This window comes from Cupressus sempervirens, chromosome 7 (genome assembly GCF_028749045.1).
Source record: "Cupressus sempervirens isolate cs-2001-9-10 chromosome 7, ASM2874904v1, whole genome shotgun sequence".
NCBI classification, from domain to species: Eukaryota; Viridiplantae; Streptophyta; class Pinopsida; order Cupressales; family Cupressaceae; genus Cupressus; species Cupressus sempervirens.
The window spans coordinates 185,851,740-185,871,741 of record NC_143124.1 but is presented as its reverse complement, the minus strand read 5'-3'; the positions used below and the strand labels follow the sequence as shown (position 1 = coordinate 185,871,741).

Genomic DNA, 20,002 nt, shown 5'->3' with positions numbered 1-20,002 from the left:
TTGTAACACCTTGGCCCAATTTAGAATTCGATTTACATTATATATGCCCATTACAAGCCCATTACTATTATCGTTACAATACTGTATCGCTTCTATTAAAACATTATTATTCAATCAATCATCTTCACCTTAAAATACAATTTAAAATTCTTTGTTGCTTTGAAAATTTTATTAAAATAGCCAAATGTTTACATTGATGAATACTTCCAGTGTAGAAAGTCTCTCGGCTTAATAAACATAAGTAATATTTTTGCATGCTAAGTAATATTTTTGCATGCCTTTCCAAAAATTAATATAATAAATTAATAATCATTCTGCAAACACCTAACCTAGAATTTCGGAAAACACAAAGTAGACAAATCTTTTAATAAAATTATATAATAAGTTTTCAAACCTACCTCAAAACCACAACTAAAATCCTAAGTCAATCTGTGAATGCATGCAAATCCAAACCCTAAATTTTACTCCCCAAACCTGTGTGTCAAAATGAGCTCAAATCTCTTAATAAAGAGTTTCTCTACCTAAGCTTCCCAATTTTCGAACGTGCCAAGATTTCTCTTTGAAATAAACTTTTATTATTTAATCTTTTAATGCACACTTAAATAACTCTTTTAATTAATATATTCTTTTATTTTATTTTCCTCCACTTTAGTTTATTATTAAAATTAATAGTAATAATTAAAACTCATTATTAAATGAAAACTCTAATTTAATTATTATTGATTAAATAATTATAATAAAACAATATTAAATCTTTAATCTTTTAATATTTTAATTCTTTTGTATCCAATCTCATCATAAATTAGACTTTTTATTTAAACCTTTAATTAGACTTCTAAATTAAGTTTTTTAAATTAGAGCACATATTTAATTAATTAAATATTCACATATTTTAATAGTTAATTTTTAATCAAATAATCTTTAAACTAAAAAACAACATTACCAAAACACAAAAAGTAAACAACACAAACAAAGATAAACTCATGGGTATCTCCTCATTCTAATCACTCATCTTGACAATTCAAGGAAGTCGAGGTACGATACTTGCAAATCTATATAAAATACGAGCATGTATATGTGCATATATATCTAAGCTAAACAAGCGGAGAGTGATACATCGTGTATGTTAAGTGAACATATTTGTCCTTCACAATAGAATGCAAACAATGACTCAATATGCCTAAAAAGAAGAACAAAATGTACTAACAATTGGATAGATTATCATTGCATTGATAATCTTCCACGAATTAAATAACAGAGCATATCTTTAACCTGTAGATACGAAGGCCTTTCTAACATTCATTCATAAACATGAAATGAATGTGTTTATAAAACTTGATAACTTAAACATAAGTAAAAGTAAGCAAGAAGCCATAAGACTTGGTTGTTTAACCTTTCAATATCACAGAGCAAAAAGAGAGAATAATATTCTATTTCACAAACCATAAATGACAATGCAAGACTGCATCTAAAACACGAAAGGAATTACCAAATGATTCGTTCCAATCCAAAAATTAGATTACAAGATCACAAGATCTGATAAACTTAATTTATATTTATTACAAATGCATAACAAAAAACCATAAGATTGACTTATACCTACAATTACAAATGGATTACAGAAAATAAAACAAGATTCCCCCATCCTATGTTACAATCAATATCGATACGCAGAAAATTTGTCCTCTTCCCTTGGCAGCCTCAAGGCCCTCCATCGTGAAAAAGAACCCTTGAATCGACTTTCAGTTGCATATTTATCTTTCCTCTGACCGATAGGTCTTTTCTTTCAGTTATTAAAATTGATTCTTTGAAAAGTATATCTTTCCTTGTATCCTCATTGCGGGCAGCATAATGTTTATATCATTCACAACAATAAAACCTCACTACTTTATAATATTATTGAAGTTTCCAATTAATCATCGGCCGTGCACAATTTATAAAGGTTTCCCAATGTATTCTCTATGTTCAATTTTCGAGAAAGGATTATCATTATGCATAGGGAAAATTCTTCATATGAGCCTGGCATCGTTGTTTGGGCATTAGCCACCTAAGATGTATGTTGCGGTATGCACGAATTAATATGGGATGCCTGGAGCTACACATCTTCATTAATCCCGTTAATAACCCAAAGAAATTGTGGGATTCAAATGTATGTGAGGATTTAGATTTAATTTGGAGTTCTTCACATTAATGGCAGTGGTTCCTATGCTTCACCATGGTCGATAAAATAGGAGGAACCCACTCATTCTCGGGTAATACTTGACACTCGTATTGAAGTCTCAATCCCATACTGAATATGTCACGGATTAGATTTGTATGATGGGCGGTGGCTTCGATAATGCAAATCCTCTTCAACTTCGGCTCCCAATCGCAATGCGGGTACCGACAATCCATCAAACACTCTGCAGATGCATTCCAAGTATAAAGGGCCCGATTTTGTTTTGGGTGGAGGAGCGCCTCTTGTGTTAGCGGGTATGACCATAATGATTCTTGAATGTTTGAAATGTTAAATAAGAGATAAATTCTCTCCCCTATCGGATTCCATACTTCTACTTCAGAAGCTTCTGCAATGTTCACCTCATCAAATTGACCAATGTTGACAGTAGGTTAAAGAATTGGTGTGCGTTCTTTGTGGGTTCTCAATCGAGTATACAACAAACTAACAATTTCCGTGAATCTGCTACTATTCGATTGTGAACGATCACCATATTCCTCGTACAAGGCTTCGACACTTGCGAAAGACTCGTTATTGTTCTTCCAGGGTTAATCTTATGTGTCTTCCATATATATAATGATACTCAGTGTGCGGGTGCCCAAGTACTTTTCAAGGGGGCATAGTTTGCTTTAAAACCATGAAAGTTGATCTCGATGGAGCCATATTTGGGAGGAAATCGCACCGCATATATTTCCATAATTCTAAGCCGCAGGAGCATTAAAAGAACCTGTATAATGCGTGAGTTCACGCTCAATGCCAAAGAGCATCAATTCTTCAATTAGGAACAAGAGAGGTTCAAACAACCTTTCATTCATAATGAATATCTCAAGGTGACTCATCTCTTTACTTTACTTGATCCCTTATGTGGAATTTGGGGAGACCGGTGCCACATAACAATGGCTGGCCAAAGTCACAAAAAATCGAGCATCATGGAGAGGTGTATTGGGTGTTTTACTATTACTCATTTGAAGGTTCTATTCCATCCTTTGATATGCATTCATCGGGCATTGGCCATATACGCTTTTTATATAATACTCATTAATAACTATCTGACAAAGCTTTGAACATGAGATTCTTTGATTCTATATGAAATTTGCTAAGAAGATCTCCAGCCAAATTCGGCATTGTAAATCAAGAGTTAAAACCTGCACTTGCTACTGAGTTGAATCACCTAATTGTGCCTCTTAATTGTTGAATCTGCACATTGGACAATGCATGTTCAAAACTTTGAACTTGAATCATGAACTGAAACTCTGATTGTGAACCTTGAACCTCAACTTATGAACCATGAATCTGCATCTCAACCCATGTTTTAAACCTGACAATGGTTCATCTATGAACTTGAAACCTGAACTCTGAATTACTTAACTCAATTTTGAACTTTGAACTTGAACCTCTGAACTTCAAGGTTCAAAGTTTAGGTTCAATATATCCCCAAAACACTATCTTCTTCACAAATCACATCTATAAACCATCATTAGCAATAATAACCAACCAAGGATTCCTTCATTTGGAAATTCAAAATGCAGGTGCTAAATTCAAGATTCATTATGGAATAACAGTGTAGATCCCAACTAACAAGCGACGACTCCCTCCTTCAACCATATCAGACACGTCAAACATAAATGTGAATCAGACACACACCATACACATGCAAGTATGGGGTAAATATAATAGTAAATCCTAAATATAAATGACTTCATAATCTAAGATGAATATCTCATCATTGTGAAGACATAAAATATGTCATCATCATAAAAGTAATTTCAAGAAATAGTTACAACCTTCGTAATCAATTACTCAACATATCAAAGTATTACATTTCAAATATCAAATAAAAGCTAACAACTAAGTCTACAATGGTAGCAAAGGAGGGATATTACAGAACCTCTATCACCTCTAGCTGCTAGTGCGGTCATTTTGGTTACACAATGCCTTCTCTGATGGTTGCTCCTGATCTTCTCTAACCTTTGTTTGTAGAAGCACAACATTGTCAACACTATAATCTTCAGGTTAATTGTATTGAGAAGGGGGGTTCACCACCTACCCCTACTGGCGGGAACAGTTAATCATCTATAAAGGGAGGGTCGCCAACACTCCCTCATTCACCTCCCTCCCCGCCCTTATTCCCATCCACCATGATTTATGGGTGTTCTTCTCAGGATATACTTGTGCTACTAGTTTGCTGTTAATGGTCTATTCCAAACTTTGTTATATTCAGTTGTATTATTTTCATCTTAAAGCTGGTACAAGGGGCAGCACCCTTATTTGTTTTTACAAGGAGATATACAAATCAAATAATTTGGTAATGTTTCTACGTTCTCATATTCAAGGAGATAAAATATTAACATAACAATATCCATATTGTGATATTGCTATCAGAATTTAACTGTGTGATTTTGAGTCAAATTCATTGACCCATGTTTCATGAATAGTGATTCAACATGAATCCATCTCTCATGAGAATATTGATTAAATTCATCTAACAATGAGAAAACATGATAGCTTATTAGGAAGATCAAAGTTTCATAGTTGTTTGTACTAAGAGTTAAAGGCTCAAGGCATAGGCATAGCCAAGAGGTGAAGAGCACAAACAAGAATTATATAATGGTGGACAGTGAAACCAAAAGGTGTAAGTAGTGAGTCCTGGGTGAGGGGTCGGCAGCAATTAATTCCAATGTCAAAGTGTGTTTTAAGGCAACTATTCTTGAACAAGTTCGAGATTCTGGATGAAACGATGTGGACGTTGGCAAACAAGATGGGACTGACGGTTTATATCCACCTTGCAATGGCAAACAATAAGAAAAAGATAATGACAGACATGGGTGGTTAATTTCAGAATTCATTATATACGGTTGAATTTCATTTATTATTGTGCACTTGTAATAATTCTTATGATTCAATTCCAAATTAACAGCATGTGGATTGATAATTGTAATAAGCAAATAAAAAATGGTACTACACTTCAATGATTCAATTCCAAATTTAAGTGTATGGGTTGATAATTGTAATAAGCACTAAGACTACTAACTGTTTAGGAAAGACTGCCAATGTTCTTATGCTCTGCAGAATGGTTAAGTATCTAATTAACCACTTTTATCCAATAAATTAACAAAGATAAAATGCAAACCCATCAAAAGCACAACCCAAAGATATTTTTCAAAATAATCAGGGCACAAAATTTGAATGCATCAATAATAAACATCATCTCTTGGTCATGGTGCATACTACAAAATTTTAGAACATGCTTCCATCAAAAAAACTATTAATAAGATATATAATTCCTGATTACAGCTGACTACTACCCACCCAAAAAGCTCTCCTAACAAGACTGTAGCAGTACCTCTACTACAGAAGAAGAAACATTCAAAAGCGTAGCTTTGTAAAGAACCATCGGTTCTTTCCAGTCTTGAACCTTTCTTGGAAGGCGTCTTTTACTCCCTGCCAATAACACGGTAAAATTAGCATGTCTGAATTGTCAATCAATAAAAGTCTTATATCTATCACCAAATGCAAGTAAACTGAAAAGAAAGTCGAAATAATTGAATTTTAAAAGCCAGCAAATTTACACTCAGATACTAACTAATAGAGTCCAGGCAATAGAACAAAACATCTTTTGAAAATTTCAAACTAAAGCAACTTAAACGGGTTACAGGCCAAGCACTGGACATGGCAGCTCAAATCCTAGGTGTCCTTGTTGGTGTGAAATAATAATCAAGGTTCTCTAAGTTACAGAGAATTTTGTCACCTAGATACTTTTGATCATTTAAGTTTTCTAAGGCACATTACCAGGATTTTAAACGTTTTTCAATAAGATGTTAAATATCATTTTCAACCAAACTGGAATGTCAAGTAGAAACAGTGTTATGAGAGAATCCAGAATAGTAGCCTAAATATCATAAAACAAATTAAATGCATAAAGTTAAACAAATCCATGAAGTCTCAGAAAAAAAACTTAGTGAATATGTCAATGTTTGTGTAGAACACAGAACATATGACATCAAATTATGTCATGGGAATGTCAAGTGCACGAGTATAATTAATCATAAGCCAGCTTAAACTAATAAACAAATCCACAAACTGTCAAGCAAAAATCAATCTCCTGCAGAACAAAGGGGACCGAAGAATCAATTTTCAATCTAACTAGACTTCCAGAATAAATAAATTATTTAAACAATAAATATAAAACAAAAACTGTTGCATGACAAAACTTCAACATCTAAACCTCAAACAAGAAGCAGTTGTCATCGGCATCCATAATTTACAAGATAAAGGCATCAAAGATATTTAGACCTAATTTGGCATCAACTCAAGATTTCAAAAATGAGAAAGAGGCTCGGGACCTTCAATTTCCCTTCCCAATTGATCACAGCAGATTCTTCAACTACAACTAGGTCATGCATTGTAGGTTGAATTTGGATTGCATTGATGTACTTCGATTTTCAGTGTGTTTTTTTTTTTTCAACTGTTACTCTAAAAGTTTTCATGTTATCTTGGTTACTGCTTCAAACAGCCCACACTAAAATTGATCATGTGTATTTTCTGAAGGTTTTAACTATGTAACACAACGTCACACATATAATGCTTTAAGGAGCATCCAAGAATTGAAGAAATCACTCCTGCAAATTATAAAGCTCTTTAATTTCTGAAGACTCAATTCCAAGGGTCAGAAAACAACATTAGTAAATTGTAGGTCCACCATTGTCTAGGGAGCATTGTTCATGTTCATTGTGTATGCCCCCATATGTGGCTCTGCATATTTAGTTAATTAATTAATATTATTATATTCAATCATCATTATATAATATTATTATATTCATTTATTATGTTAATTATTAATATTAAATATAGTAATAAATTACTTCATAATCTATTATTTATTATTTATTTTTCTTCGTTTTTTTTGTTAGATCCTATTCTAGAAAGGGAACAATAGAGTCCTCCCCCAATATTACTTGTTCTCAAGGAATGTCAGATTTTATATAAATCTTTCCATGTGAGTAGCTAGATTAACTAAATATGTAGAGCCACAGATGGGGGCATACATCATAGACTGGGATTTAACCGAAAAAAACGAAGAAAACTTTATAACTAATAATAGATTATGAAGTAATTTATTACTATATTAATAATTAAAATAATAATAAAAGAATATATTAATATTATAATATTACAAAATGATGAATGAGTATAGTAATATTAATTAATTATTGATTATAATAAATAATTAAAATAAATATAAAGAATAAATAATAAATAAACAAGTACTAACACAATAATAATTATAATCTATTATTAGATATAATATTAATATAATAATGTAAAATAATAATGATAGAATATTATTAGGCAAGAGCCTCGACACAACAATAAGTTGTCAGCCTCTCACCTAGGAGATCTTAGGTTCAAGTCTACTCAAGCTTAATAAATAATTAACAATTAATTTCAATAAATAATAATTAATCTCTACTTCAGCCCATTACCCATAAAAAAATATATATTAACAATATTATTAAAATCATAATAATATAATTTTTAATTCTTAACACTATTAATACAGAATCTTGTATAAATATTAATTCTTAATTATCTGCTGCTCAAAACAGCCATCAGTGACGTGTCCCATAATAAGAGATACATCCCTTGTCTCTTCCAAGTGCAAATAGGAGAAGGGAAACAGCACAGACATGGGGGGGGCAATCTAGAAAGGCCATGGGTTTTTTTATTCGATAATATTCTAGATCGCTGGCTAATTTGATATATATATGCAGTTCAAAGAATAAGAGCATAAAACATAAGGAAGAGAAAACATATTTAATTGCTAAAAGCATCACTGGTACACTGTATTATTGGAACTTTACAGAACATTATATTTGAATGTTATCAAGGATAAAAGGCCAATATACTATGTTCCACGGAGTTTCCGGGACGGGGACGTGTTTCCGGTACGGGTACGAGTCAAAGCCAAAATTTAGGGGACGGGACATTAGGGGACGGCAATTAAAAACATAGGGGATTTTTTTTAATATAGAGACAAAATTCAAATATGTATATCATAACATTGATAAACCATTCACCATAGACATTTTAGAAGATAAATACATGGAATATTATCAAATGGCAAATACTAAGTGCTTCCATTATAAAAATATCACATACATATATAGCAAAAATTTAAATGCCTAAAGGCTTCAAGTATCATGCTGAAATCAGAATGAAATAAAGAGAAGTCCAACTAAAATAGTTAGTAAATAGTAAATACCGAACGCAGTCTTGCCTCACTAAACACAATCTTTGCTCATTGCTGCTACTGCTCTTATGTTTTTTTCCTTCCTCTTAGCAAGTATGTTAAATCGAAAAATGAGTAGAAGAGTTAGTGTTTTAATGGACCAAATATGGGTTGCATATTGTTATTATGTCTTTAATATGACTAGGGGCCACACGAACAACAAAAATTAGGAAAAAATGTTTTTTTGGGGATGGTTTGCCTTTACCAGATTGACTGGAAAAAAGGGGACGGCCAGCAGTTTCGGGGACGGATAGGGGATGGCAAAACTGTCCCCGATACTGCTAGCCGTCCCCAAGTTTCCTGCCCAAAAAAATTGGCCGTTTCGGGGACGTTTCTGAATTTTTCAAAAAAGGGACGTCACAGGGTACGGCCAAAATCCGTACCCGCGTCCCCGTTTCGTACCCGGTACGAGTACTAGGGTACAGAGGCAGGGGACGCGTCCCCGTGGAGCATAGCCAATATATAATATTATAAATATATATACACAACAGAATGAAAATCAGATTATAATAATGAAATGGTGGAAGAATCAAAGAATATCAAATTTTATAGATATAAATTAGGTACAGAATATGGAAGATAAGATATATATGTGTGTATTTTGAGATATATATATAATAATGAATTATATATCAAAAATATATAATTGGATTATATAACTGGAAGAATTTAATATATTTGGAATATAAGTATACATATATAGGCGCGTGTGTGAGTGTGTGTATGTGGAATTCGAAATAAATACATATGTTTGCAAACGATATATGATACAGACTTTATGATATTTGTAAATTATGTTTGCAAGTAATGAAATGGTGGAAGAATCAAAGAATATCAAATTTTATAGAATATTAGTTACAGAATATGGAAGATAAGATACGTGTGTGTGTATTTTAGGATATATATATATATATATAATGAATTATATATCAAAAATATATAATTGGATTATATAACTGGAAGAATCTAATATTTTTGGAATATAAGTATACCTATATAGGCGTGTGTGTGTGTGTGTGTGTGTGTCTGTGGAATTCGTAATAAATACATATGTTTGCAAATGATATATGACACAGACTTTATGATATTTGTAAATTATGTTTGCAAGTTAATGTCAGAAGTCTGGAAGCATCTAAAGGAGTTGCAGGAGACATCCCACAAGACCAGAGTGTTCTACCAGAAGAACCAATTGTTCTCCATCGTGATGAATGCGCGTATGGAGCATCTCACAAAGATTATGGACATTTGAGATCAACTCAAAGCTATTGGTCGGAAAATGGATTTAGAAGATATGGTAATCATCACCTTGAAAAGCCTACCTAAATCTTATTAGCACTTTATAGAAACTCTCAACATTACTTCAACAAATGTCAATCTGAAATTTCCAGAGTTGTGCACCGAAATCCTGCAGCGAAATCCTGCAGCAGGATCGTTGAAAACAATAGTTTGGTAACAATGCCACTTTGTCCTCCAATCAGTCCCTGCCTAGTTCGAAGAAGAAGGCTCGGTGTAACTACTGTTACAAGCATGACCATACAATCAGCGTTTGTCACAATCGTTTGGCTTTTGATCAGTAGAAACAGAGAGGGTCTAAGCCCATTAGCTGCAAATTGCTGTATAAGGTAAAATATCATGCAGATGGTACCTTAGATAAATATAAGGTCAGATTAGTCACTCAAGTATTCACATGGCGGGAGGGCATTGACTATGAGGAGACTTGCTCCTACTACCAAGATGAGTACAATTCATTTTCTGCTCACCATTACAACTCAGTTTGGATGGAATGTCTATCAAATGGATGTAAAGAGTGCCTTCCTCAACAATGAGGTGTAGGAAGAAGTCTACATGACGCAGCCTACTAGTTTCAAGGTTGTTGTCAAAAAAACACCAAATATGTCAACTCAAGAAAGCACTCTATGAACTCAATCAAGCTCCTCACATGTGGGTACATCAAAATTGATCAATACTTGATTTCTCATGGTTTTCAGCATAGCCCTTCTGACACTCTCATGATCTATGTGGATGACTTAATCACTAGCAGTTCAGCACAATTGATCCTAAAAATCAAACAAGATTTATGCAAGGATTCTGACATGATAGATTTGGGGCTTCTTCATTATTGTTTAGGTGTTGAGGTTTGTTATACTGATGACAGCATGTTTATATCTCAATCCAAGTAAGTCAAGAACTTGTTTAACATGTTTCAAATGTAGGATTGTAAACCTACTTCCATGCCTACGAAAAAAGGACTGAACTTGTCGTCCAAGTTTGATTCTCTTATTGTTGAAACCCCTTCACGGCAACAACTAGTGGGAAATCTTATCTATCTCAGATTTGCAATTAGCTATACTTCACACTTCATGATAGCTCCCAAGGCCTATCATCGGATAGCAATGAGGTGTGCTACGTTATGTGAAGGGCACCTTTGATTATGGACTTCTTTAAATTGGGAGTCATGATCCTAGACTCAATGGATTCACAAATTCAGATTGAGCAGGTTCAATTGATGATAAGAAATCAACCTCTGGATATGTATTCAGTTGGTGCAGTCACCTAGACTAGAAAAAAGTAGCAGGTAGTGTCTCTCCTCAACAGAAGCAGAGTATCAAGGAGCAGTGACGGCAGCTTGTGAGGCAGTTTGGTTTTGTTAGATGTTTACGGAAATGCAAATATCTCCAGTAGGTATGACTCCCTTGTTCTTTGGTGATGGAGTTCTGAAAATTGCCCAAGATGAAAGTTTGTTGAACTCAGGGCAGCTTGGTGTTGCTGACAGATTGACCATTAAGGGAAGGTATTAGAATATTATTTTATTACTATTTAATGTCCATCTCTATATAATATGTAGATGAGATTGTTACTTCAATCTTCTTCAGTTTCTTATGAGAAACTTGCTAATTTTGTATGCTAGTAAATATTTTATAATGATATTTCTGATCATTTGTTAATGCAACAAATATTTTACCAATTACTTCTCATTAATAGTTTTTAGTATTTACAAAAAGCAACTAATAACTTATAAAGCAACAACGGCCACAATGCTTGCAAGCTTTAATAAGTATCTAATTACAGCTTTAGATAGAAGCGAAAAAGGCTAGCACAAAAACATTGTGAAAAAAAAAGAAAACTGAACAAAGCCAAAAAACAGGAAACATTCTAAAATCCGAAACCTAGAAAAGATAAACTTTAAATTTTTTCTCATGTGGATCAACAATACCTTCTTGTTGAAAGTGTTCTAACTAAATGTTTGAGCTTTGCTCCTATTCCAAATTTGTTTTGGAGCAGACATATGGCCTCCAACATGAGAACCCAGTAACATGGAATCAAACTTTATGGAATGCTAGTTGAGGATTGCACCATGCAAGCTCACAACAGTTGATTGTGGTTGGATTCCTCAAGCTGGAAATTAGGAACAACAATCCAAGGATGCTATGAATGGCGAGATTGAAAAATCCTATGGAATAACCTTGTGAAAGAACATCGCTGCAAAGTTGAAGTAAATTTTGATCGTATTGTGAAACTGCTTTCATTAAATAGAATAATCTTAGTTGTCATAAAGCAATCATACTGTAAAGTAGGCAGAATTGCCATTTGTGGGCCAAGGGCTAAGTTGTCTTAGTCAGATGCTCTGTGCTCTTGGGCATAATGGGCCTGAGCAGTCTTCCTCAATATCTCAGGCTCCCTCAAATTAAGTAGGCTACCCCAAGCTGATGAAATGGTTATATGGAAATTTTTCCCATTTGTGGGCCAAGGACTGAGTTATCTCAGTTGGATGCTCTGCACTTTTTGGCATAATTGACTGAAGAACCTTCCTTGATATCTCGAGTTCCCTCAAATTAAGTAGGCCACCCCAAGTGATGGAATTATCTTTAGTTAGAAATTTCTACCATTTATGGGCCAAGAGGCAAGTTGTCTTAGTTGGATGTTGTTTGCTCTTGGGCTTAGTTGGGTTGAACAACCTCCATGACCCTTCGTGGTTTTTCCTCTCCAAACCCTAGTATGATAGCTTGTGAGAAATGGAACTATTAATGGTTTAGTTCTGAAGTCCTTTTTTTGTTCACCTTATACTTTGCCCTAAATTCACAATGCCAAATGAAACAAGAAACGCAATATAGTTAGATATACAACACTAACATAGAAATTAGCTGAGATAAGCATGTCTTGGAACCTGCAACCAAATTAGATAATAACGATAATAATATAATCAGAATGCATCATACATGTAATACATCCATTTTATTGTTAGGTCTCATCTAAATATTGATGTACACAACAAATCTCAATGGTTACATGAGAGCACAATCATAGACATGAAGAAGTGCCACAAGTTCCCAAGTATCTTATGTTGGATGTGACCTAGAAAGAAAGATACATAGCAGAAACAAAGATACATAGCAATAACAAATAACCAGAAAAGATGCAAGAGATGAACAAAAATATCCTAGAAAAAACCCTTCAAGAATGAAGGAAAAAAAACCCAGCCACACACAAGAAAAGGTCATTTTATGGATAATTTAATTCGAGTGTACAATGCCATTTGCTTGAAGCGATATATATAACATTAAGAGAGACTATTCACATTCTAATCAAAGTCTCTTCAATACTTTTTATTTCAAATACAATTCTCCATATTTCCATGCATTAACGCATGTTGAATGACACATCATTATATTTAATATTTCAATTTATCATAAATGTCCTATTCAGCTGAAGATTGAATGACACATCATTATATTTAATATTGTGTCATTATATTTAATATTACAATTTATCATCCTATTCACCTGAAGATTGAATGACACATCATTATATTTAATATTTCAATTTATCATAAATGTCCTATTCAGCTGAAGGTGACCATAACAGTATTAATGCCCAGGCATAAAGATCTTTATCACAGCTACAAACTCCAACATCTTATATCACTGCTTGACTGATGTTTTGATATTGTTGCTCTACTCTTAAAATCATAATGAAATTGAAGAGATTTTAGGCCGCAAATATGTCTTTGTATATCTCTTTATACCTTTCAAGAGGTGTCTCTTCACCAAACAATGCTGAGTATATGTCTTCGTATATCTCTTAATACCTTTCAAGAGGTGTCTCTTCACCAAACAATGTTGAGTATCAACTCAAGACAATCTAATGGGTAACTTTTAATTTGCACATAATTTATTAACATTTTGAAGATTGGTTGCCAATCCTAGGGAGTCGGCCTTAATAATAATTGGTTACAATTCCTCTATAAAGGGTGATAAGGCAAGGATCTTTATACCTTCTAAGGGCTGCCTCTTGGCCAAACAATGTAGATCATCAATTCAGGTCGACTTAACATAATGTTGTTATTCACTTATCTACTTCTCTCCTTATTAGTTGTTGCATCTAGGACTTCAAACAAGGAATATGACATGGGTTCCTAAAGTTTAAAAGCTATTACATGATTTATCTAAATAGATTAAGATTATTAATTTATGCACTTATGTTTGTTGTTGGAACCCTTAAACCTAATGGATATAAATGGTATAAGGAAAACTCTATTCAATCCCCTATGTTGTGATCTTGACAAATTATCAAGTCGTTCATGTTTCATGCTAGCCCGAAATGGTTAATTAAATTCCAAGTTACCAGATTCTCTCCAGCAACTCAAAGTCTGGTTCAATTCTGTCCAAAGTCTGGCCCTTGTCAAATTTTCCCCAAATTCTCCTAGAGAGCCACAAATTCGTTGCAATTTCTATCAGTGGAATTTGGTAGAATTCGGAGCGAATTTTGAAGAATTTGCTGCCCAACAGCCAAACCTGGGCTGAATTTGGTCTCAAAACGAATTGTTTTTACTTTTGCCTAATTAGTAATTTGGTTTATTCAATCCTCCCAACCCTAAAAGTGGCCACTAAAAAGGCCAAAAAATATGGTTTATATGTCATTAATGCATTTGTGAGTGATAATGAAAACTTGCTTATAGAGGAAATCCAAATTGCCAATTGGCAAAGTCCAATTGACTATTATAGAAGAATTTCTTTATAAAAAAATATGATATATTCTTTGAATCCAGGACTTCAAATCTGAATCTCAATTTTTGATCTAGCTTGGTTAAAAATCCTCTAACCAATATAAAAAAAAATTAGATAATGGCACATATCTTTTTATGATTCCTTTCATTCTCAAATTGTCCCTGATATGGAAACATGTCCCATGCATGCAACCAAGCAAGTGTATGATGTTGTATGTATAGCTAAATGATGCAACTAATATCCTAATGTATTGAAACATAGCCATGGTGGAGTTTTTTCCTATGTTGCTTTATTATTAGCAGAGTGTTGAATGGACTTATTTGTTGTTGCATACATACACACACACTTCTTTTTTTTTATAACAGACGAACCCAAAATGAATTTAAACCCAACCCAAAAAAATATTTAGATGAACTTCGAACCCAAATCTCGAACCCGCATCTATACCAAAATCCGAACCGACAACTTAGGTTAAATTGGTTACTCATTCTTTATTATTATTAATGGGAACATTTTTTATTCGTTATGTTCATAAGAATGGAAGGTATTGGTTAGCCACTATGCTACTATGAGATTTGGAAATGCTTCAACCAATTGGTTATCAACTATAATAACTAGATTTTCTTTTGAACAATACATGATATTACCATGATAAATTTCTTCTTTAAGGAAAGTGATGAAGGGGGAAGCATTACTAGAGAGAGAATTTGGCATGAGGACAATAACCTACAACTAAGCAATCAGGTATGAGTCCTAACCACCATAGCCATTGGAAAATGAGCTAGGCAAGCAAGGGTAAACCAAGCATCCACCATGAGCTAACCAGGACAACAAATTTAATAAGATATATAAATTTTCACTTGAACATTAAAATAAATTAAGGACAATCGTTACTTTTAAGAAATTGGTCAATCTATCCTTCTTGTAATATCAAACATGTTCTAGTATAATGGTACCCATGGTACTTAAATACATTTGTACATGTACATACATGTATATGTATGTATGTGTATGTATGTGTACGTATGTGTATATTTAAATATGACGTACATGTATATATACATATAATTAAGATACAATGTATGCACAATGAAATAGATGTTTGGAATATTACGTGTATATATGTATATTTGTATGTTGCACATACAAACATATGTAAATATAATAAGTACCATTATAGTAAAACAACAGGAGTAAATTATTATTTCCATCTTATGTCAATGCATTATTATTTTAGAGTCCATTGGATTTTTATTTTCCGCCCTTAAATTTACAAATCAAGAATGTAACTTATGTCGCCATCTTTCAAGTCACCTTGTACATAACTCCTCTTGGCGGATTATAATTTTAAAGCAAGTCTCTTGGCTTTTTATAATTTTAAAGCAAGCATAGCTCGAAGAGAGACTTATCGTAGCCATTCTAAGCTTTGTAACTCTTCTCTTCTTTCATACCTCATCAAGACCAACTTCAGCAATTTATATCAAGTAGTTGAGATTAGACTCACCCTTGCATTTGCATTTTGCCAGGTCATACATCTCTCATGCACTTTTCCATTACAATTTTTTATGATTATGAAGCTTTATGAAGCTCTACAATCAAGCTAAATTTGGATAAAAGATTCCAATATATTTTGAAACTATTCCACTCAAATTAGGATCCATGAATGTATGATCTATAACTATGCTTAGGCTTTTCAGTCTAATAGACTTTATAATCAAAATTGACTGAATTAAATATGCATGTGGTTGGTCTGGTTGAGAGTTGATATACATGTTTATTTATTTTGCCTTCTTAAATAATTTGGGTAAAGACCCAAACTATACATTCTTATACAGAGGTATAAAATAACATGCCTCTGAGATAAGATGAGGTACCTTCAAAGTGTGTTGATAATATTAGTATATGCCATGTGACTTTCTAATATCCATATAATGCCCAAGTTGGGCACAAAATTGAAGATTGTGGTAAATATAATAATTCAAGATTTATAGACGGCCACACCTGTGATCATCAAGGACAACCAAGCATGGTCAAGAAGAAAGGTTTAGGCTGATATCAAAGGATTGTGGGAAACTACCTACAAGTCAAAAAGAGAAAATCAGTATAGGTTAGTGGCAAACTTGCTACTGTGATCACTAGAGGTTAGGATAGCTTGCAATTGGATAGATATGTTGATGCGAAGGACTCCACAATCTAGCCCACAATATAGTTGGGAGGTTAAGCCTCTGACAATGCTTCTCCTCTCCACCTAATGCCAAGACTTGCACAAGACAAATTCATGTTCAGTTAGTTATGCAATTATTATGTGATTGTTGCAATTATTTCTTTTCAAAATATATCAAGTAGGAAATGATTTCTCTCTCTCATTATGTAATTGTTAGTTATGATTATAGTTTATAAATGTATTAGTCAGATTATGATTTTTCTAATTCATTTGTTGGTTAAGACAATACCAAAAATTCAGTTCATTTATTATAACTAATAATCTTGTACATGTGAATATGTAAATCTTGCTTACATAAATATTAAATGAATGGTTACAAAATTTGATGATTCAAACTCAAAACAAGTAAGGAAAAGTGGCAAAATTGCACACGTATAAGTATTGGGTAAGGCAATAAGGATAATTTTATCATACATATATAACTCTATTAACATATCCTTCCCCAACATGTTAATTAGAATTTGTAAATTTCTAATGTTTCTCTAATTAATAAATAAGTTTATCCATTCTTTATTCTGACAAGCATCACTCAAGAAAGGAAGGAAATATGTTAAGGAAAGACAGCAGACCAGTTTTGTCAAGTTTAATAGAACAGCCCAAGTGGATGGAATGGTCTTAGCCAAATCTTCTTGCCATTTGTGGACCAAGGGGTGAATTATCTTAGTTTCATGCTTTGTGCTCTTGGGGGGGAGAGAGAGAGGGAGGGAGAAAGAGAGAGAGAATAAAAGATTGAAATCAAAAGTTGAATTCACATGTGGCAGGTAGAAACAAACACAATGGCGGTTGCCCAAGAAAGGTCGGCAAATCCCTTTGGCAGGGGATGGACCCCTCTCTTCTCTATTCTACAAACCACTTAGCATTAGTGCGCTATCTAGTAAATTAAATTATCCCCTGCTCGCAATTGATAAACTTGCATACATATTTAAAAGAAGGAAATAAGGGCTCCATGTTAGAATGAATTTATGGCCTCTTGACAGATATAAAAGTGGATACTCAGAGATTATATTCTTTTCCAAATCTTCCTGCTTTCGGTTCAATGAAAGAGAATGGAAAAATTGTGGTTAGTAGTAACAGGGGTTACAAGAAATTTCAGATGTAGTGAAAGCATCTCAACCATAGTTTGCAAACTCGAACTCAGTTAATAAACAACTGAAAACGAACGCATTACTTTAAAAACCAATCACACGGTTTTCAGTCTATAGCTATGTCTCAGAAACGTTTTTCGGCCCACAATCACATTTTAGGGCTTTTTTGTCTATAAATATGTTTTTGTGCAGCCACATTTTTCAATTTAATGAAAATTGGGGAAAAACCTAGTCTTTTTTTTCTGGTGAATCAAAATCAAAAAATCAGAGGCCAGAGACCAACCTTAAGCGCAGTCACCTTCTTGTCATTTGTTTCCAACTTGTCAAAGGTCACTAGCGCCTTCAAATCCACATCCAATGTGTATCTGCCATATATCCAGATGCCCACGTCACTCAGCTCAGGCACAAGTTTAAGAGGACAAATCAACCAGAAAGCAAACAAGAGAAACAACCAAACACTAAAATACATTTGAAGCAGATCGTTAGAAATAATACCGTATCACATGTCGCACTTCACAATTTAAAAATATATATGAGAGAAAACTTACAAAAGGTTAGTATGAGACTCTGTTACCTGGTTGGCATCAGGTGATTATAGTTCACTACTTTAATGAACGCCTTCAACCTTGATTTTTTTGCAGTCTTCTTAGCCGAGTCCTTTCTGATGACCTAAATGGCAAGTAAATATAAATTATAAACACTCAAAAACGATCAAATCACAAAAATGGGTAAGAATGAATTTATTTTGCCTACCTTTTTAGGATATTTTGCTATGCCTGCTACGAGGCAATGGCCGTATGAACGCCCCGTCGTGCCATCATCGAAATTTTTAACAATTACAGCTTTTCGTCCAGCGAATCTACCCTGTAGAAGAATGACAACCTTATTCTGCTTCAAAAACTTCACCATCTTCTTCTGCTGCTCGCCCTCTCTCAGCCGCCTCCGATACGTTGTGAGCTAAAAATTTATTCTTGGCAAAACCCTAATTATGCCGAAGGGAAGGGATGCAAAGCATTCGATCTATCTTGACCGTCCAAAATGAAAAATCGTGTTTTAATTTGATATGTCATTATGCAAAAAGTGGCATGGTTATTTTAATTTCCCTATTTTAGTTAGGATAGTTGACTTAGAACGAGAAACTATAGTTTTAGAAATACTAAATTTTAACCAATCCATTTTATTATTTTAGATTTTTGGTATTTGTTGTAGGTTAAATATTAGTATTTGTTAAGTAATGATTAAATTTTCTTGTCAAATAGGAAACTTTAACTGTTAAAAATAAAAGTTAAATAAAATTAAAATAATGGCTCGTCAGAGTTTTGATTCTTGCGTTCGCTCATTTTCACAAGATTTTTGCTATTAGGGAGTTTGCCTCTTTGACTCCTCCAAACGATTGCCTTCCATTCCAAATTATTGTATGGAGATCCAATTTTCATGAAAGGTCATCATTTCAAATTCATAAGATGGGAACCGAATTTTAATGCAACTTCAACTTCTTATGAAAAGAAAGGAGGTTTAACAAAATTATCTCAGGCTTTAATGGATTTCAATAACTGGTTGCATCGATCTGCTCTATCAGAGATTAAATCTAAAGATAACTCTTTTACTTGGAACAATAGAAGACAAGGTTTCAGTCAAATAGTTGGAAAACTGGATAGATTCCTTATTTCAAGCAAGATTCCTAAAGAGGTGTCTCTTTTACTACAAAAACTTAAGCTAATAAAAAAAAAACCTTATTCATTGGAATAAGATTAAATTTGGTAATATCTTTGGGACTAAAGCTGAAATTGAATATGAAATAGTCAGTGTAAGCTTAGAAGACATCAAGAACAATATGAATGAAAATTTGTACCTTAAGGAAAAAGACCTTAGACTAAAATTGGAAGATATCCTAGTGAAAGAGGAAATCTTTTGGAAACAAGAGTCTAGAGAAAATAGGTTAAGGGAAGGCAACTGAAATACCAAATTCTTCCACAATAGCAATAAACTGAAAAGAGCCTCCAACAAAGTGGCTAGAATTAAAAATAAAGAAAACGTTATAATTGAAACACCTTTTAAAATTGCCAAAGAGGTAGTCTCTTATTTTGAAAATATGTTAAATAATTTGGAAGGATCCTCCCTAACATTTCAAAACCATTTTCTAAACAATATTCCAAAAATAATCTTAGAGGGTCACAAAAAAGT

General features: G+C 33.3%; 1 protein-coding gene across 1 annotated transcript; it reads right to left on the bottom strand.

Annotated features, from left to right (window-relative positions):
• Positions 1-5,350: 5,350 nt before the first annotated feature.
• LOC149546117 (large ribosomal subunit protein eL27y-like) lies at positions 5,351-18,777 on the bottom strand. Its single transcript, XM_089791015.1, has 4 exons — positions 18,572-18,777; positions 18,393-18,487; positions 18,102-18,183; positions 5,351-5,656 (listed from the first exon to the last, which is right to left on the bottom strand). Exons 1-4 carry the CDS (start codon positions 18,725-18,727, stop codon positions 5,582-5,584), a joined length of 408 nt encoding a protein of 135 aa, XP_089647141.1. The 5' UTR covers positions 18,728-18,777; the 3' UTR covers positions 5,351-5,581.
• Between the last annotated feature and the right edge of the window lie 1,225 nt (positions 18,778-20,002).